Source organism: Pagrus pagrus (assembly GCF_965226575.1).
Source record: "Pagrus pagrus genome assembly, chromosome: 5".
Lineage (NCBI taxonomy): Eukaryota > Metazoa > Chordata > Actinopteri > Spariformes > Sparidae > Pagrus > Pagrus pagrus.
Window position 1 is genome coordinate 35,861,598 of NC_140189.1, and position 21,565 is coordinate 35,883,162.

The 21,565-nt window shown below is 42.0% G+C and overlaps 1 protein-coding gene across 1 annotated transcript; it reads right to left on the reverse strand.

Moving 5' to 3' along the window:
- Nucleotides 1-3: 3 nt before the first annotated feature.
- fgf24 (fibroblast growth factor 24) lies at nucleotides 4-13,055 on the reverse strand. Its single transcript, XM_084352910.1, has 5 exons — nucleotides 12,354-13,055; nucleotides 12,132-12,168; nucleotides 7,741-7,918; nucleotides 3,740-3,846; nucleotides 4-1,785 (listed from the first exon to the last, which is right to left on the reverse strand). The coding sequence occupies exons 1-5, from the start codon at nucleotides 12,383-12,385 to the stop codon at nucleotides 1,513-1,515; spliced, it is 627 nt and encodes a 208-aa protein (XP_084209036.1). The 5' UTR covers nucleotides 12,386-13,055; the 3' UTR covers nucleotides 4-1,512.
- Between the last annotated feature and the right edge of the window lie 8,510 nt (nucleotides 13,056-21,565).

Genomic DNA, 21,565 nt, shown 5'->3' on the forward strand with positions numbered 1-21,565 from the left:
AAACTCATCACATTTTATTTACAAAGGGAGGCAATAAATATCTTAATAATAGTCATAAAATTATTTTTGCTTACATTTGTTTAAAAAAAATCATAAATGTGTCATGTTGTTAGTAGCAACTCATACAAAAACCTGCCGGCAGACAGGTGAATACATACTACTGGTGAGAAGGGCCGGAGTTTGTCGTCAGTGACAGAAGGAATGACAGAATCAGACTTTTCCCTTTAGGATTCAGACTCAAACTGCTGAAAATGTTCCCAGAATCCTGGAGGAGTTGGTCATCATTGTCAAAGGTTGGATTTATGAAGTGATCAGGGTTGGTTAGAGCAACAGTACTCCTGTCTGTGGATCTCTGATCTGACAAACAAGCACAGGCCTCTGTTCTCTGAGACTGTCATCCAGTGAGAGTGGAAGGAGCGAAGATGAGCTCACAGTCGAAAGATGATTTTGGAAGGAAGGGGGAAAAAAAAAGCTCGGTTCAGCTCGGCGGCGTCTGAAAGGTTCTTGAGATTAACTGAACACAGACAGTCAGACTAGGTGAAAGATAAACAAAGAGGTAGAGGAAGTCTTCATCACCAACCCCAAAATATTAGCTAGCTCACACTCAAAGAATCAAGGCATCCTTTTGTAGAAAGAAAGAGCTGTTAAAAAGCGACAGGAGACGAAAGGGATTAACATCCGTCTCCAGAGTGTGATGAAGTTGGAAGACTTTGCTGAATTATGAATCACATCAGCTGTATATTTTTGTTTGTATTGTGTGTGTTTTAACAAGACTAAAGCCACGGCGGCTGCCTGACTAGTCAAAGCATGTCGTGTTTTAGCTGAATCACAGGCTGCATGGAAATGTCAAGGAAATCACACACAGCACTCGGAGGGGTTCAGCACATTCCTGGAGCCGTGAGTGAAGCTGAGGTTGAGAGACATATGGAAAAAAATCAAGAAGAAAGAGAGAGACCTGTAAAATATTGCACTCAAAGCTACACAGTTATCCCGGCAGCACAGTGTCACCTGCAACTGCCACCTCTCTCCGTTTCATCTCCATGGTGTCTGATTCCAGTGGAAAATATGGGATCCACGTTGTCAGGGGAAACACAAACAAAAACCGACAGGTATTCCAATAAATCTCTAGTTGGCTGATTTTTATAACATTGCGTCAGCTCCTGCTTCAGCCCCCATTGTCAAAAAAGAAAGCATGCCTTCAGCTTGCAGTTCAGACGTAGCTGAGGACGACGGCGACAGGAATTCTCTCAGAGGTCCTTTAGTTTATCCAGTATAAATAACATGACAGACACGTTAGCACAATGACATCAACCCAGAAGAATCCAAGAGTTAGGAAATATTCAGTCATCCTGAAATACAAAAATAAAACATCTTTGATTTTTTTTTTGTTCTTTTTGTCTGTCTTTCTCTTACAGAAGTGACTCTTTTAAGACAAGAAGCTTGAGATTTTCAGATATAGTTTGTTTCGTTTTTTCCACCCAAAGGAAATGTAGTGCTGTCCCATTGGTCCCATCAGTTCCTCTTGGGTTTTAACCGCCGAGCCCTTCGTGTCCGCTTAGTTACTGTGGTGAAACGAAACTCCTCCAGTGGGTCCAACCTGCCCTTCGGCTGGCGCTTCATGAAGTGGACTTCCTGTTGCCTCTGCGTGGTCCGCGAGCCTTTCTTGGGCCGACCCTTCCTGTTGAAGCCGAGGTACCATCCTTTGTACTTGGCAGACACGAGAGCCGTATAGTTGTTCTCCAGGAATTCCTCGACAAAGACGCACTCCTGCTTCCTTCCATCGGGCTGGAAGAAGGAAATGAAATAGGACATTAATTAATTATTAACAGGACAGCCTGACCTCTTTTTCGTTCTGGTTCACCTTCATTGCATCAGTGTACCTGGGCTCAGAAGGGTTTGCTTTTCTTTGTGGGTTTTGTATTTTCCAGTTCGCCGTCAGATCTAAGTCTGAAATGCTGACAAGGTTCCTACAAGCATTTTTTTAAGCACCTCAAACAAAATGTGTCGACTCTTGAAGCCTTTATCATCAAATCTAGGTTATAGACTTCCTTACCAGCAGCAATCAATTTCTATTGTTGCTATTTGTATGATCATGATTCATTTGTTATTTGGATGCCATACAAATATGATGACGGGATTGTTTTCGGTTTACATGATTATGTTGATTTTCCAAGGACTATATTCAGATTCCAGCGTATTCCCAAACTTGAAAACACAAGAGTTAAAAAATGTAAAGTGTTCAGCCCTGTGTTGGTGCATTTTCCCCTTCTTCACTGTGATGATCAGGCAAAGGCAAGTTTACATTACAGTAGTAATTTATTTATTTATATTTATTTTATTGCAAAGTATTTTAAAGGTTTTTTTTTTTGGGAGCCAGAAATGACATATTTGGACAAGAGTGTGGACCATCATCTAAAAATGAACATCATGCTGTATTGAAGAAGACTTAAAACTGGTGATTGAGCCCATAAACTCATCAGGAAACTATTTATTGAGGCAATGAATCAAGTGAGAAGTAGGGTCATTTTCTCATAAGCTTACATACAATCGTACTTCATTTTGGAACCAGTGCAGGTGTCCCCTGCAGGCCATTAGAAAGAATGCAGGTTTCAGGTTCTTGGCTTTACTTTTCCGACCCAGAGGCCTGTCCATATTCTATAAAGTCAATGGTATATCTTGACAAAAGAGTGGTTTCAATCTTCTGATCGAACTCTCTGCGAGACGTTAAACTATTGCTTTTAAGATATTGAGCAATAAATTGATGAAAGATTGGTCTTTTATATCCTCTCAAAAACATGCTGGTGTGGAGAATATCATGCAGTTCTACAAGACTCCAAAAGCATGGTCCTTTTATTGAGACTGCAGCTCACTATCGACACATTTCATAGAGTTTTTCTCTCCAAGAAAGTAGTTCCACTGAAAGCTCTTCACAGTGAGGTGGATTATCCAAAGTAACAGCACGTGATTTCTAGAAGAACTGATTTTTAAGATTCATTTTGTAGTGAAAATCTCAGAGATAGATATTTTAAAAGCCTGGCCCATAAAAACAAAACTCCCTGCATGTCTACACAGCAAATGTGATTTTCATCATTAAGCAAGCTGAAAGCCTCCAACAATCAATAATTTAAACATCATCTGATCCGATTTTTTTTAAAATAATCCTACCGCGTTTTAAAGGAGGAAGTCATAGTACATTTTTCAAACAAATGAGGCCCCAGCAACTTAAACTCAGAATACAGGTTTCTAACAGATGACCACGATGAGAGAGTGAAAACTGGTGTAAATGGCTGCTGACAGCATGAGTTATTAATGCCTCCACAGTGTACGTGTTCAGATATTAACTTCTTTTCCGTATCGAGGCGGCCGTCCGCAGAGTCACATGCAGTCATCCCGCGCTCGTGGGCCACCTGGTGTGACTAAGTGATATAATTGCAATGGCATTCCTCCTAAGTGACCATTAGTCTCTCAATGCATTGTGGTGATTGCAGTCCGTAATTGACTGATCGAGTGTCAAAGGAGTAGGCCGATTACGTAATGGAAGAAGGGCTGCGAGTTATCAAAGGGGTTTTGTTGGGCAAAAAAAACAGCAGGAGAAAGCAGATCTGAGGCTGCGCCACATTCAGACCGGATTAACAGCTCTGTTCAAAATATTCATTTTGATATTAAGAAGTGGCGATTTAAACTTTTCAGTGAAAGATCTAAGCTTTTACTAAAGTTTATAAAAAATGAAGATACTCACCCTTCCAACTATTTTGCCCTTCTCGTTCATGCAGATGTAATGTTCGCTCTCCTTTCCTTTTATTCGAATGTGGCTCCCGAAGGTTTCTGTCTCAACGACAAGAAGAGCTGGAGAAGAAGAAGAAAAGCAGACTCTGTTAAGGGCGTATTTAACTCTTTACACCTGCATACAAATGGTTCAAGACATACATACATTTACTCAAATCTGGTATGATTTATTTTTTTTTTACTTGGTCGATAGTGTCTGGCTCCTGCACTTTTTTCAATACTCATTAATGTTTTAAAAATATTCCACACATATTTAAGGCCTAAAAATTATTAGGTTTAATTTCCAGTCCTGTAAAAGAACCCTAAAAAAATGAAACCTCTACACTCGAGGGGCTAACAAAGAGCTTTTTCAAGCAAGAGTCTAATAAAGAAAACCTAGTTATTTCAACTGTTTACAGTATTTTTTAAGGTTTGTCATTTTTCATCACATACGTCATCATAAAGCAGACAACCAACACGATATTTGTTGTACCGGAGATTAAAATCCCTTTAATCACATCAAGGATTCCAAATAATTTATCTTAATAGCTGGAACCAAATAAATTATGTAAGTACTGGACGAATACATTTGTGATACTGGAGTATATAAATGAATTGACTCGACTTGACAAACACATTTTTTCTCTGAATGTGGAAAATTGTGATGTTTTAGCCTGACAAAAAAAAAGAACAAAACCGATCAATTTTGGGTCTCCAGAGCAAATCATTCAAGTCTTTTAAATGTATATTAAGTGTATAACTTTTTTATACGACACCATACATGCACTAAAACAACAATGCCACCGTCACTTCAGCCTGACACAGTAGTAATCCACTCTCGAGACGCATCCCGGCGGCTCTTTTATTTCCCCATCCTAAATGTTAACCCCTGCGAGGTCACCTTTGTCTCCGCTCGCCCCTTGACCAGCAAAGAGATCTGCCAAACATTTGTGGAGCGGTTATGTGCCCCTCAGGATTAGGTTTCCAGTTCCCTTTAGTCTGTGCTCACTCAATCAAAAAGTTAAGATGATCCATTTGTTTAACACACAGGGCCATTCAGTAGCGCTCAAGGGAGCAGAGGAAGAATAGGCGAAGGGGATGGGACGGGCTCGAGGGCAGAAGTAACTCCCCGCCTCCCTCCCCCTCCTCACCCTTAGATCCAACCTTGGGAGGAAAGTGGGGAAGGAGGAAACCTGCCTCAAAGGTGAGACTAAAGGAGGGTTGAGGTTAGTCCTTCTCTTGTTATGACAGATTTCTCTTTGTACGTCTTGTTTGGGAACTAAAGAACAGCATTTCTGACTTTCTTTTATAAGACTTGAAGATCACTCCGGACCTTCCTGGAATCCTTGAGAAGGAAAAAAAATATTGAGTGAATGATGATTTAAAAGATATTTAATCTTTTTAAGTCGAATCAGGAGTCATTCAATAACACTTTGGCTTTCTCACTCAGCTGGGTTTGCATGGAGTCCCAAAATTCAACCTCAAGTTTGAAGCCTCCATGCAGAACATCAGATAAAACAATATTTATCTTCCTACTGTTGGATATCAAACCAAATCGGCAGAAATAAATGTTGGCAATGTATGTTTCTTTAGGTTCAGTTGTAAATTAATGTTGTGATGACGCTGTGCTTATGTTCTGGATACGTTCATCATGTATTGGCTTAAAATACCTGTTTTTGTCACCACAAACACAGCTGGACAATAACCTAACGTGTCGTCGAAAATATCCAGTGTTTTCACTCTTACAAATGTTGAAACAGTCTCGAACAGCGGTTTCTAGCTTGGCAGATGGCTCTCCTAGCAAGCATCGCCTGGCATCTCCTCCGCTGCCCAACAAATCAGCTCATATACATATAATGTGAATTTGATATGACAAGGATTGTAGAAATGTTGAAAAGAAACCCTTCCAAAGCCTCATACGTGTCGTAGGCTACGTACTGAAATGACATTTCAACAAAACATGTCTTATCACGTTCACATTACATGTTTATTATCTGACTTTCATGTCATAGAGGTGGAGGAGATGGTGGTGGAGTACAGGCTGCCAAGCCAGTGACGGCAGTTCAAGCAGGCATTTTAACATTTGTTAACATGACACCAATGGATATTTTTTTCAAGAGACCTCCTCAAGTGTTTGTGGCCACAAAACATTTATATTTTTGACAGGAAGTCACCCGTGTGCAGCAGTGTTTGGTGGCCAAGAGGTTTTTGTGCCTAAACCTAACCAGAGCACAAGGACAGCGATGTGACGAAACAAAAATTGAAAATTTAACCCAAAAAAAATTAAGTTGCAACATAAAGGAAATTAAGGAAATTTAGCTAACTGTGCAGAAACATGCTTTGGAATGTCAGAATGAATATTTTGATATAAAACCCCTCTTCTAGTGACTTAACGTTTCACCCTCGGTGCAATATGAACAATGCAGGGCCTTGGGTATTCATTAGCCTCAGCATGGGGTCACCTGTCAAAAAAGATGAAAACTCCTGCTTTAAGTCCACATTGGCGCATTTATTAGTTTAAAAGCCTTTCTAGTGACCTACCATGTGCTCTGAGTGGACAACAGGATTCATTTACAATGAATTGTTCTGGAAAAGGATTGTTCTAGTCTCTTTAAAATAATGAATATGCTACACTAATACCCAAGAAGAATGATAACACCCGCACTTTGGCTGCACTGATATGGAGTCAGCAGTCTTAAAGCTCTTCATCGACGCAACATATTTCTTCTGTGTTGTTTTGTGGCCCTCCGCTGTGAAGCTGCAGTGACTGAGAGCGGATTAGAGCACAGAAGAGTATCTTCCTGAGCATTATTAGTGAGTGCAAAGGAGTTCACAGGTGCCAGGTACTGCAGCTGGATGGGGAGGAGGGGGAGGAGGAGGAGGAGGAGGAGGAGGAGGTGGGCGGCGGGAGAAGGAGGAGGGGCGGAGGGCAGAATTGGCAAGGCCTCATGGGAAAAATTGGATCTGCTTCCACTCAAGCTCTAACAAGCAGTGAGGAAACTTCGCCTCGGCGCATCTGCGACTGAACACACTCACTCAGAAGCATTCAAGACCAGCAATTTTCGAGCCGTGAGTCAGCTGTTATGAGCAAAATATCTGCAGGAAAGCACAACACAAGTCCTGCTGCCTTATGTTTGTGCCACAGCATCAAAGAGCGCTCCTCTGACCACCAATTTACTCAACCGCCACATTTGTTTTGATTCTGATTCGCGAACAAGTCTGCACAGAAACCAAAGACAATGTATTTAAGGTTGACGGAGGCATAAAATTGTAACTGAAAATGTTAAGTTCATTAAGTTTGACACTGCTAAACTGAGCAAAATCACCCTGGTCACCCAAGTCCAACAGAAATGTAACGATGCACATTGCAAACCAATGTTGAGTGAAGAAAATGAAGCATTATACATTTAGTTTTAACTCCCTCTTGCCCTTTCAAACTCAGGGACTAAACAGTTTTAAGTTTTCACCAATTTGTATTTCTCAATATGGACAGCTGCAGTCCCAGTCAACAGTGAAGTTGAGTAATGCCACAAGATTGCATCCTACATGACCATGGAAGCTCATAACCTAAACATCAAAAACCAACAGTAAAGACCATTTTGCGGAATGGCAAAACAAGTCAGTTTTGGTCCATATTAGACATTCTGGCAGCAAATTTGCACCGTTGGCCTATAAATCTATCGAGATAAAAATAGACTTGCTCTGGATACCCAAATGCTGCAATAAACATCCATTGCAAGGTCAGCAATTTCATAATGTTTCCAGACACTCCAACCAGTAGTTGGTGGCTTCCAAAAGTCACCATCCAGAGAAAACCAAATTCCAAACAAAGGCTGTAAACAGCCAAAGCAGCTGGAGGAGTGAGACAAAATCTCAAGAAGCACCAAATCTGGCTGGAAGTAGATGGTGATTTCTCTTCCTGTTGTATCGAACTAGCTAAAGTGTCAGGTGAGATGCACAGGAGTTCTCCCATACCATACTTGCCCCCATCATCTCCGTTGGCGTTGATTTTCTTGCCCAGGATCTGGACGTGTTTCCCCGTGGTTCTGCTGTAGAGCTGATAGATCCGGACCTGCTTCCGGCTCAGGTCATCCGGGTTCCTTGTGTGGTTCTCGATGTAAAACCTGAAATCAGCAGAGCTCTGCTGGGACTCCTGCACAGAGGTGTGAGACAGGAGGAAATGGAGAGAGACAGAAGATGAAGAAACATAGAAGACAGACGGTGAGGGATCGTCACCGCACAGGTATTGATTGTAATCTGTGAAGTAGCTTTTATGGGCTCCTTGTCAAAAAATTGCGCTTCAGGGGTTAAAAACTCTGATACCAACTGGGAAATTGCGGCTGTGGCATTTCAATGTTGCTCTTCTCGCTTTCAACTGGCACATTTTATATGCATTGCATTTACAAGCTGATAACTATGCTGCAATGTGTTAATGAAGTCACGGTTTGAGTAAAAATCCCACAGAACAAGTGCAAAGCTCATAATGCAACCGTCTGTTGCTTGGTATTGAGACAGCGGTATACTATGCGCCCCGGGCGATATTGAGAAACCTGTACTCCATTTCCACAAGCAAGCAAGTCACTAGCAATTATACACCTGAAGCATCCAGACCTGTTGCACTATCATCAAACAAATATCTGCCTGCAGGCCAAGCAGGGTCCATAAATTAGGAAACGCAGCGGGCGGGAGACAAGACGGTGAGCCTGAAAGATGGCAAGAGGCACCCTGAACCACAAAAACACTCCTGCAGGAAGACTTTTGGATCGTATCGTCCAAATCCACCTTTCAGGATCCACTATCCTGCTGTTTACGAGTCACCTTAGACCTGACATAAAAACAGAGGAAATCGTTGACAGCGTGTCAGCCAAGCAACTGTGTCACCCAACATGTGGAAGAGCGGGAGGAAACGTATACTTTCAGAAGCCCTGGAATCTCAGTTCACGCCAAGATCTCATTTCCCCAGCTGTATGGTGTGGTAATTGCACAGTAATGGCTTTTTATGTGGCTGCTCTCAGGTGGCTAATTATATACACATTACATACCCCGAGTCCTTGTTATTCTAACTTGAGTAAATTAATGACATGTAGCAAACATGATGGGAAATTGTGGCCCTCAGAGGAGCAATTCCTTAAACTAAGAGAGGAAAAAACGAGCAACTTCTGCAAATCTTATAGAGGCTCCTAGCGTGGCTCTTACGAACCAGGTGTCAAGCAAGTTGAGCCCCAGTTCCGGCGCCTAATCCTTTGAAGGATCCATGAAGACAGGTTAGACCAACACGTCCCCTAAAAATGATGGTTTAACTTCCCAGAAACCAAAGCTGATGGTTAGTTTGGACATCAACTTGGAATATCAAGAACTGCCAGGTCTTTTTCAATGACTTTGCCCTCCAGTGCCCAACGGATTGTGAGATACAGCACTAGGCAGCATTTCTCTGCCACATTTGTACAAGCCTTTGAATTTGGAAGATCTTGTTGGCTCATTATGACGTATTGGGTCTAGAAATGTGGACCTCGGAGGATCCAGCCCCTGAACTGGGACACGGCTTCTGTATCTTGACATTTAGGAAACACGCCCATAATGTTACTTTTGGCATCAGGCAAAGAAAATGAGAGGCTGGATATCAAAAAATCTGATTTGTGGTGTAAATACTGACTTCAAATGGTTTGACTTTACTACATGCTCTCTCATGAATACTTTGATATCTTGCTTTGAGAAAAAAAGCAAACTTAGCTGTTACTCTATTGGCTCATTTTGTCTCCAACCCAACCTCTTTTGCTCCGGACCAAATTACTCGAGTAAATATTTTGTCATCTTTTTCACTGCAGTCAGCACAATAATGCAACAAAATGAAAAAGACCAGTTCTTTTCTGAAGCCTGGCCCTATAGTTTTTTTCAACCAGTCCCTTTATCCTCTAAACTCACCAAGAGATGAACAGATTGTGGCTTGAAGAGGCACATTTACATCAGACCAGGGAATCTGATGATCTGATTACACAATACATTTCTGTGTTACCCTCCTTGTAACTTATAGTAAGAGATGCATAGAGGCACAATGCATCAGACTACATTTACTGTATATTGAAGGGATGTTGAACAAGCTATGTTATTGAGTCTTAGAGTACTATTCATGAAAGGTTTTTGCATTTGATGCTCTGGACATCCCCAGAAAACGATGCATTCTAGAGCTGAGCAGTTAGGATGAGCAGCAGCGGCCACAACGGCTGAACAAACGAAGAAAAAAGCGTCACCTACGGCATTTTTCATCCAAGGAACAAGAAGACGTCATAGCACCAGTCAGATTGTAAAAATATCTCCACACTTAGCAAAATACTACTACAAAGTTTGGAAATATGTTTCTAAAAAATGAGAGCAGCTGAATACATGTTGATTTTAAAATCAAACATTCATGCAGCTGCTAGAACTACACACAAATGTGTAGAAACCGATGCATCAGTTTCAGAAGTCAAACATCAGCATCTTCTGTTGTCAACGCTCTCTCAAAATGAACCTCAAAGCTGACGAGCCAGAAAAAAAAAGCGAACACACAACAAAACGCGGCCTAACTGGGCTGCTACGGGATTTATCCCAAATCTCCCCATCTCTAAACAAACATAAAGGTGTGTTGGGTAGACAGTTGCATTTTGCGCCAAGGGAAAGACAAGCCTAAGCACATGGCTGAGGTGAACGCTAGCGACAACAGTTTTTTATCGCGCTGTCTCCTTTCTTCAAAGACACAGCATGAAAACGGATATGGTTGAAACTTCAAAAGTCTGGCGCTCGTCTTTACCCAGGAAGCTTAGTTGTCGCATCCATCTAAGATACACCTTGCTATCTGCCACACACACACACACACACACAGGGTCACACACAAGAATGGTTAAAGACGCACTCTCACACATTGGCAGTGCATTCAAAGTTAACTTCCAACTGTGGTTGCTTCTGTTGTTTTTCCTTGTGAGATCACAACCACAGCATGACATGTAAGGGCCATTAGCTGCTCGGAGCAGCGCTGAGGAGGCCAACAACATGGAGAGGCAAAGTGACAGAAGCACATTAAAGGGAGATTCCTGCAATTTTTTTTTTTTATCATCATTGATCATCAGCCTGAACGCACTCAAAGAGCCACAGTGCATTTGATAAATGCCTTCTCAAATCTGTCAACAAACATGCCAGAACAGCAAAAAAAACCAGGAGCAATCCTCCATCAGTCAGCCTCATACATGTCGGCCACGATCTGCATGAACTTCACCCCATCTTACATGTGACGAGCAGTCGGTCAGCACTGTCGCTTTGTTTGCGGCAGCTCTGTTGGAATAATCAAAGCACATGGACTTACATAGCTAAAACGTCCCGGTTCAAAGTTAGACCTGGTATTTTGTCCCTGAGAGCTGGTGGCTCCCGGCTGGGACAAGATGATATATATATATATTTTTATATATATATATATATATTTCTCTCCTGTTTTCATATTTAACATCATAACAACAACGAAAATTAATTTGAAACCACAGCACGTGGAATATTATGATCAAACACGTCATACCAATGAACTGATGATGAGCGAGCTTTATGAGTGAAGGAGCGTGGCCTCTGCGTCTTTATCTGAGTCGCGGCGCGCAATTAGGTGAGTGGATGCCTGCAAATCATTACTGTTCAAAGTGAGACGCGACTAATAAAAAGCGAGGCAACGAGCGCCAAACGAGCCCATCTGCTCACAGAACAACTCCTAACCCCGGGATCAAAATATTTATGACACAATTCCGTTGTAAAACACCCAAACTGCTACCTGAACTCCGGATTAAAAACAACAGGATTTAAGTATACATTTTTTTTCCAGATTGATTAGAGATAATTGTAGATCAATCCGGAAGAAAATGGTGGATAAGCTTCAGATTCCAGTTTAACCAATGCCGAGCTGCCTGTGATATATTTTTTTTTCACTGCAGGATGTTACAATCTTTATGCATTAGTCATTTTATAAGGAATATAGTGGAATTGTTCTGTTTTTATCTCATTGTATTGAGTTTGGTGACGTTTCCTTATATTTACTTTTTTCATTGTATTGCATTATATTATCACCTCCTGTCTCTTCAGTAAATTTATTGTAATGTTTTTCCCCTCGTTATATTTTCATGCTCTCTTTCTAAAAATTCACGATCGCCTTTTGTCACTTTATGACCCAAATTAAAAATCATTCCAAAAGATTTCATTTAAGCAAGTCGACCGTCCCTCAAACACGGCAAGGACCACCTTGACAATAACCTATCCCCATCATCAGCATTATTCATCCACATTAAAAATGTGCACAGTGACATGCAAACATACACACGCACACAAAAAGGAGTGTAACGTGGGAGTAAACATACCTGTAGCTGGAAGTAGAGTACCAGAAAATGTAAACACCTACGTGGAGAGAGAGGGCGAGAGAAGCGAGGAGGGGAGTGAATCACACAGGCAATTACATGAAGAAATAAACGCAGCCTACCTGGATGAAAGCAATGCGCGAATATGAAGCCTTTGGCGACTTCTATTGGTAAGAATGCACGAGTTTATGTGCGAAATTTCAAACGAAGATGTGGAACACTTACACGTATATGAACCTCGAAGGCAGCAGAGACATCTTGACTTGCAGAAATACACCTGAAATACACCTGCTTCCACAGATTTAGAGCCCCGGGAAAGGTTGGCGAAATCGCCCCCCTCTCTCTCGCTTTCGCTCCCCTGCGCGTCCTTTACGCACACAACTCCGGCGGTAAGTAGGAGATTGAATCCCAGTGTAAGGATAGATCGCTGGAGAGCAGTAGCAGAGTCACGGGGTGCAACATTAGGTGCTTCCTTGTTGGGGGGGGATTATCCAGATTTTTTTCTCAGCTCAGTCTCCTCCGCTCCCCGAAATCCCGCAACGTCTCCGTAAATCGGTGCCAAGCGAATTCAACCTCTCCAAAAAAAATCCCCTCGCTCAAAAAAATATCCTCCGAGTTTTGCGCACCTACAACAAGTTTCCCCCGCAATCCCAAATCCTGCTGCTCCAGAGATCACAGGCTCCTCAGCTCCGTCCGTACCTGCGGGGGATTTCTACACCTTGCATGGGTCATTTTATTCTACCAAGTGCTGCGGTGGAAAAAGGACACGCGGTGGATAAAATAACGCCCTTCCACCAAAAAAACACAACTCGCTAAACGTGGGCAAACAAACTTATCCAGTCATACCAAAAAAAGTTGTGCTTTAAAAAAAAAGAAGGTAGTGTGGAAATCTTAGCGGCAGCAGCGGATCCCTGGAGAGGTTTGGGGGCTGATGATGGCGCAGCAGTGCCTGTCAGTGGTGTTAGTGCGTCTGCGGCTTGAGATTTGGGCACAGAGAGGCTTTTTTGTTGTTGGTGGGTGGAAACATGTCAGCGGTTTGCACCTGATAGGGTAATCTTGGAGAGACCATCAACTTGAAGAGGGTTTTTTCCTCTCGGTGGGCAAAGCGCTGCGCAGAGGAGAGCAAGGACGAGGAGATGAAGTGCTTTTGGTTTGTTTTGTTTTTTCTTTAAATGAGATTTTTTTTTTAATCAGATTTCATTGTTTTTCAGATATGCAGAAGACAACCTGATTTAATAGATCAGAATCTAATGGGGGCATTGAATAATGTTCTTTTTTTATTATTTATAAGAGTTTAATTAAACCAACTTTTACATCAAACAATATATCTCCTTTATTCTGATGACTTTGAAGGCCTGTGGGATAATAACAATCAGAGTTGCTGCGCTCCAACAGCCACTGAAACTGCCTCTCTCTCTCTCTGTTATTTGGGCTTTTTAAGCTGCTGCCGGTTTGTGGATTGGCCTCGGCTCTCCCAGACAGCATTCAAATGCAGCTTGTTGTCGATTTTTTTTCAATAATGTGCTATAACTTATCCCGCATTTAAATGAAAGAGAGGTGTGAATGTGTTTACGAGCTGGCAGCAGTAAAGTGAGCCCACATCCCTGCTGCCATTAAAGAAAAAAAAACCTTTGTGGTTCTCCTTTATTGTCCCATTAAAACTGGATCCTCGGCATTCCTGGGCCATTGATATTCAAAATGATTTTTAAATGATTACATACATAACTTCCCATGTTGGGGATTTCAAAGGGCCTCCTGGAGTGGCTTCAGTGGGAAATAAAGAGGAGTGTTTGGCTGCTGCTGATCAAAGCTAACACACAGAAAAATCAACAACAACAAAAAAAAAAAAAATATTTATCTGGAAATATATCAATTTATGGCTTTTATTTTGAAGTATTCATGATTTATAATGACAAGTTAAAGTCATTTGCTTGTCTGTTTGTACAAATGTGGATAAAGTGGGTTGATGTGGGTTCACCCTGTGATTCATGGCTGTCTGCCTAACAAGAAGGTTTGATCCTGTCAACCACAGTGCTCTTTAATAACTCCTAACACAGCTCATGTATAATGTCATTTAAAGCATGACTAATTTAGTCGTGTCTGCCTTAAGGGAGGGAAATCACAGCAAAATCTGAGAAAATAGTAATTACAGAGAACATTACAAATCCAAGGCTCTGGGTTCTGTTTGATCAAATAAGGCTTACATTAGCTGCTGCTCACTAGCTAAAGATTTCTCTGAGTCCAAAATAAAGGCAGCTGATAAGTGATTTAAAGAAGGAAGGATAATAAACAGCAATTACCACACCGACTGTGATGCAGCCAGCACTGTGGAGTCACTCATCGCCTCTTAAGCACATGTTTGTGACAAACTTCTCGGAGCATGACTGTAAATCCACAACTGAGAGGAGAGAGCGCAGCAGCCGGCTTGGATGTGGCCACCTGTGAGTCACCAGGAGGAGGAATCGTATCTGCGCTGGTGGCGAAAGGGAAGATCCCAGAGGTCTTTTATCATTTTATCAGGCTTAAAGGAAAAGTTCACCTGAAAATTAAAAAACACAGTCGTCATCGACTCACCCCCATGGCACGGAGAGTCAGGTGAAGTTTCATAGTCGACAAAACATTTGTGGAGCTTCGGTGCAAAACAGCGTAGCAGCGTTCTCCTAAACAACTGAAGAAGCTGGAGACTTGTTTTAAAATGTCAAACAACAACCGAAAAAACTAAAACGGCCTCATGCACCTGGTCCACCTAATCCAGACTGAGTCCAAATTGATTTGAAAAGACGTTATTCACACCCAGGATGCGTGGTCGAGCTTGTGCATCAACTACGGACAACGCTTAGAAAAGAGTGAAAGTAACACACTTTTACACCAATTCTTGGGTCTTATGGAACCTTGGATTGTGCCAAACAAACCGTATGGTGCCATTTTATGTTTTCGGGTTTTTGGGTTGTGTTTTCCCGTTTTAAATCAAGTCTCCAGCTGCTTCAGTTGTTTAGCAGAATGCTGCAACTCTGCTTTACTGTGAAGCTCCAGAAATGTTTTGTGGACTACGAAACTTCCACCCAACTGCATTAGGGGGAGTAGATATGGACTGATATGTTCATTTGTGGGTGAACTTTTCCTTTAAGAGAATGGGAAATAAGTCATGCTACAAGCCAGATTTTGGATGGGTCTGCCATGTACTTGTCTGGACAATCATTCACTTTGGCAGCTGACCAGTCAGGAGTCAGAAGGACAGATTTATTCTAGAAACTAATGCCACGAAAGACACTGAGGTGGGCTCAAATATAGATGTTTTTATGCCCTACCTTCACATCATTGGACTGATGAAATGGGATTTATAATGACCTTTAGGTAACTTTGTGTACACGTAGGTGGTTTGGAAGATGAGGCGTCCTGCTTGACACACATTTTACAAACAACAATGACAACAGTCAATCATAATAGAAGTACTCAAGGCTCCAATAAATAAATAAGGTAAAACAAATTGACGTTGCTTCTATAGCATCTGTGCAAATGTTGCTACGACTTTATACCTCTTTGTTTCTACAACTTGGGATTATAAACCTCCATCAGAGGGAAGAAGCTGAAATGAACTGTGTAAACTGTGGGAGTTGTAACTGCCTGGTGTAAGCTGTGACTCACTGCTCAGTCTACTAGAGCACTTAACATTTTGATTCAGAGAATTGTTGTCAGGTTTTCAAACCATGAAGACAAAAAAGAGAAGAAAAAGATCAAATTGACTTAATGACAGCACGATAGAATGAGGTCATTGTAGTTCTTATTGGCTACATCTAACCACCTTTATCCATATGGATCCCTGTTAGTGTTTTAGAGAAAACAATTTCTGCAACGTTTGTATGTTAAGAATAAAGTGATACTAAAGTCCAATACAAGCCGACAGGTTCATAAACAAAATATGTCATCTGTAGCAGGCTTGACGGGTTGGTTCATTTTGAAGAATGCAGCGGTGCCATCGATCCTTGTGTTTCCCAGTTTTTTTTTTTAAATACACCTCCCAGATTTCTGCTCACATACCCAATACAATGAAAGTAATTGACAGCGTCTTCTCTGGATTATCCAGAGTAAGTGGGATATCTTTAAACATTTTAAAAGTTACATTTTTTGCACAGTACAGTCCTGACCATTCGCCGCTCTTTATTTGGTGGGAGATTAATTGCCATAAATTTTATTGGTGTCACTATTTTCGTTATGGCATTTTCCTCCAAGAAGACAACCTTAAAGCAGAGTATCAGCTTCTCCTGTTTCATGTAAGAGTATTAATGTGATATTACTTTGCACATTTTGAAGATTTACGTTGCTCAAGGGTTTTCTTTTTGTGCTTTATGTCTATTTCTGCACAAGTACACGATAAAGATGTAAAATGGAAGTCAAGTTGATTTTTAAATGTTTTGAGTGCAAATTAAAAAAAAAATTCCATCAACCTCCATTTTAATCGTGTGGTGGCAAAAATGTAAAAACCTGAGCATTTGCATGGAGAGAGAGCAGGAAGGTTTGGTTTGTTTTTGTTTTTTTAACCAATTTGGGTGAATTGACCCTTTTTAAAGGGAAGAATGCAAAATACATTGTCAGGCCATCAGTCAGAAGTCAGTGCCTGCTGACACTATTTGAAAAAGTAGGAAAAAAATCGATAATACAGCGAGAATCAATCAAATGCAGTATGCTGCTGGTCGAGCATAACGAGTGAGCTTTATGAATGGGGAGAGCTGTTTCACAGTCCAGTTTCTGAGGCCCGGGGGGGGGGGCAGCCACTCAAGAGTTGGGATAAGGTTACCCACAGAGATTAGTTGACAAGAGTGAGGCAGTGAGAAAAACAAGCAAGCAAGTTAAAGGTCTTAGTTTACCTGGCTCGCTGTGCTTGGCAGCCAATGAAAGTGCTTTGAAACCACAGATTCAAACGGAGCCTAAAACGATCCTCTGCGGCCACATTCGCCAATTCTGTTTCAAATTTGATGAGAACAATTTGAGGTCAGGAGCTCGGTCGCAGAGTAGCGAATGATGTTATTTACACGACTCCCAGACTCCTTTCAAGCCTTTGAATCTGAACCTCGCCGCGGCCGTGCAGCTATGCGTGTCTGTCCGCAGCGACGGGACTGTGGGAATGTCAGCGAGGATATCTCATTGAAGCTAAAGGAGGAGGCATCAGAGGGCGGGCGAGCGCTCAGCGGTTCAAAGGGCCCTAGCAGGCATTTAGGGCTTGACAAAAGAACTTGGCAGATCAGTAAGTGAAGCCCAATGTACTACATTAGTGTCAGGACCCCCTCCGCGTCCCTCCCACTTTGCACTTTCATCTCTGACACGGACATATTGACTTAAAGGAAAGGAGGGGTGCCAGGGCCGCGAAGGAGGGGTGGGTAGCTGCGGTGTGTGTCGAGGGGGGGGGGGGGGGGAGAATATGTGTCCCATTCAATTCCCAAGGTGAGGCGATTGATGCAGAGGGGTGACCACTGACTCATATAAACCACCCAGAAGCCCTTTTTTAACTAGAAGTCACAGGCCGACAGGCATGTGAGACCTGAACAGGACGGCCCTCTTCCTCTCATCTCGCTGAAATCAGCCTCACCCCATTAGTACAGGCTGACCCCACCCCCCCCTCTCCAAACACATCCCTTTTCACACTGTCGGCCGTGCCCTTCTGCAGGCTACTGAAGTCCAACGGCCAACTCGGGTTTGGGTCGTAACGGGGTCGCGACACCTTGACATTGCGGAGGGTGACAGAGAGAGGAGCCAGAGGAGGGAGGGGAGGCCACAGCTACCTCGGAGATCTTTCAACTGAAGGAGAAGGAGGAGGAGAAAAAAGCGGGAAGTGTTTTGGTAATTTGTCCCCCGTCACACGTTGTTTGCATGGAGTCATTAAGGCCCATTTAGGTTTTGTCTTGAAGGGAAGAAGCCAGAGAGTTTTGGGTGTGGGCGCTTTTTTGGGGGAGAGGCAGAGGGAGTGAAGGGTGAAAATTAAAGCGTTGCTCTTCAACAAATCATCTGCGAGCAGCACGGTACATGCAGAACATATGAATGTTTCCACTGACTTCAGTCGCCTGTTTGACATTAATGATGATTTGCTCCGTCTCATCCAGCGGGGAGCCTACAGTTGTCCAAAAACAAAAACAAAAGTATGGGCTGTCTTGTTGCTAACACGTGGAAGAACTTTATGTGACTACATGCATTTTAAAGACATCGCTAAACTGTACTTGCTTGGACGGATTCTTTGGCCGTTGCTCAGTACAGAGAATCTGCCAAAACGTCAAAGCGCTACAGCTGACTAACAATCAGCCGACAGACCCCATGTGTGCAAAGTTTTTGGCCGGTGTTTGACAGATAAATGTCAAGTCCCCTGGACAAGCAGTGGTAATCAAAAAGTCTGTTTCTGTTCTCAGACTTCTGCTGAACAATATGAGTGCCTTAATGACATAATAAGCCGTCAGAGCTGGGCGGACTGCTGGTGAAAGTTTGGGAAGTGAAATGATGTAAGTGTTCTTTTCTCAGCTCTTTAATTTATTTTTCCTCCCTGAATTGAACGACCCCATAATTGTTTTCTTGGATTGCTGTAATTACCATATGAAGGTGCTGGTTGTTTGTAATGTGGCATGAAATGACTGTGAGACTCACAAACTGACTCATTCAAACACAATGTGAGATTATTTGACAATTATTAAAAACACCTCGCTGCCCTGCTGTGTTTTTAAAGCATCGTGAACCTTTGATGGACGGCACTTTATAGATCTCATTAATGACACAAAGGCCCAAAGTAAATCAATAATCAGCTTAAAAGCAGCTTTGAAAAGGTGATACTGTGGAATCAAAAGGATGTCGAAGCCCACCAAGAGTGTGACCCGGACTCACCAACATAATTTGATGAGGACTTTGATTCGAAGTTATTACCTCCATGTTAGGGGTGAGAAGTACTAAGTGAGTGTTCAAAGGGGAAACCTGTCAGGCTCATGTTTATCTGATTACTGTGCCGTCTGAAAGGAACTTCCTCAGGTGCAACTGGTCTGTTGTGCATTTGTTGTGGCAACACACCAGATTGGTCTCATCTTGTGTAACGATCAAATTCAGGAACAGTTTAATGATAACAATGCCATCTTGATTTTGAAAATTGTGGGAGAGATGCATTGTTTAATAGATGTGATTAATTACATATTTTTTAATGTCCACCTTTCAGAATAAAAGGCGTCATTCTCATGTTAAATGGCTTTTATTCGTCTTGCTTTGAATTTGAAGAAAAACATTCTTGTGCCAATATTTCAGACTTGTTTTAAAGTGAGAGTCAGCAGAAATCTGCAACAGATGCATCTCTGTATTGTTTTGTTTTTGGTCAAATGATAAGATAATATAGAGATATTATTGATCCCACAGTGGGTAAATTCAATTGTTAAAGCAGTTAAAGAGTCAGAATCATTGGGAAACAGTGATGAAGTGGTAGAAGATCAAAATAAAGACAATATAAACTACATACACTCAAGTCACATGAAAAGGGATGAAGCAGAAAAGTCAAGTTTTTTCTGCTAGCCTTGTTAAGGACCGGAAGGGGCGTCGTGCGATGGCACTGCAGCCCGCTTGACTCGGTAAAACTGGTAGTGGAAAAACAAATCATCTCGACAAGTGCCAGTTGAAAAGCCCCATTAGTTGCCTGTCGAGGGCGTTATATCCCCTTTCCCCTGGTAGCTGCTATAACTTCCAGGAAAACACAGGAGACACCCGATGATACATCAGAGTGAGGCAGGAAGTCCAGCATCCTGCTAGTTAGCTCCTCTGGTGTTTACCATTGTTCGTTTTCTCAATCGTGAGGGAAGACGATTTTTCATTTCCCTTTGCTGGATAGTGAAAAATCGCTCATTTCCTTTTTGTTTCCAAGTGAAGTCAGTGTCATTTAACTCGGTAATCAAAAAATAATTTTCCTAAAGCACGTAAGTCGCTTCAAATCACATTTTAAAGCAACATTTTATGAGTGACCTTATTTCATTGCTTTGATTGAGAAACTCCTAGTGGCAGAAATGACACACTGTGAACACAGTGGGCTATAATGAACATTTTACATGGAATTAAAGGCCTTTAATCCTAACCCAGGTTTCAGCAGAGACACGACTAATCCAGAGCAATACAAGAGGTCAGTTAGTCCACTATAAAACTCCCTCAGCTCTCCTTTACAATTTAAGTTCAACAATAAGTTGCAGTGGAGTGCAGCTGCGGCACACAAGTCCACTTTTCCCAGTCACGAAAGGTCCCACAGCAGTTGGAGTGGATTCCCTCCTTGAGCTGCCTCTGCTCTGCTAAGCTAGCCTGAACCTGCACTTCCACTCATCCTAATCGCTGAGCCCAATCCATTCCCCTGTCTAGCACCTCTTCAGAGGCCGCTCGCCCCCTTTGTTCTGACAATACACAAACGACCATTCAAATGGAGGGACTCTGTAATCAGTGAAATACTAGCCTCTGGGCTTTGTAGAATAGAAAAAAAGGAGGGACAGAGAGAGAGAGAGAGAGAGAGAGAGAGAGAGAGAGAGCAACATAGAGAGAGAGAAAATCCATCCATGACCAATCAGCTCTAACTACCTGTCTGGCTTTTTGCTGCAGATGTTATTTGGAAAAGAGAGAAAAAATGTGCCCGTTTCAGATGTAAGATGTACAAAGGGAAGGCAGGCTGGTACCTCCACCCACCAAGAAAAAGGCTGGACCCTCCACACCCATCCAGCTTTGATATGGCTGATGTTGTTTTTGCTCTTGCCTACATTAGAAATATGTGATGGGTTGCGTCACCTTAAACTAAATTTAGACAGTGAGAGAGATAAAATAAAACATGATTGATGCAGTCTCACTGTCAAAGCATGCCGAAATCTTACTGGATCACTGGTGCTGAGCTTCACCTGGGAATGATTCTGGATCGTTTATGCAGGTAAAAAAATAGCTCATAAATATTTATATGAATGTGTTTATAGTGGATATAACTTGTCTCTGGAAAAAGGGATAGTGTTAGAAATTCAGTTCGATGTCTTCAGATTTATAAATCCTGAAATCTTACTACCTATTTGGATCAGAAGTCTTAAGATGAAGTGGATGCTGGTTTTCTGCAAAGGCACCAACCAAAAATATACAAAGGGTTTACTGCATATTGTTCACTTTTGATTTGCTTTACCTCTTGAGCTCCTGCAACAGAGGAACAAGATCCAAGTCATGCATCACAATGCAATAGTTTAAAAAAACAAGTTGGTATTACCTGAAATCATGAGTGTTGTGCATTTGTTAAGTATGAGTGACTGTTCATCTGAACCAAAAGAAATAGTTTACTTTATTGCATTTGCGTATACGACTTGGTTCATTTACGGCCCTTATAAACAACCTGTCCGAGGCGGGAACGATGCGCCGTTATTCTGCCTTGTTCTGTATAAAAGGAACAAAGATGGAGGGGGTCAGTGTTGTTC

Excerpts from the sequence above, each read along its gene's own strand:
- fgf24 (XM_084352910.1), bottom strand. The coding sequence starts at position 12,385 with ATGTCTCTGCTGCCTTCGAGGTTCATATACGT. Across the intron at positions 3,847-7,740 it reads AGATGATGGGGGCAAGTATG|CTCTTCTTGTCGTTGAGACA; the intron begins GTATGGGAGAAC and ends CTTCTTCTCCAG. Across the intron at positions 1,786-3,739 it reads AGGGCAAAATAGTTGGAAGG|CCCGATGGAAGGAAGCAGGA; the intron begins GTGAGTATCTTC and ends TCCTTCTTCCAG.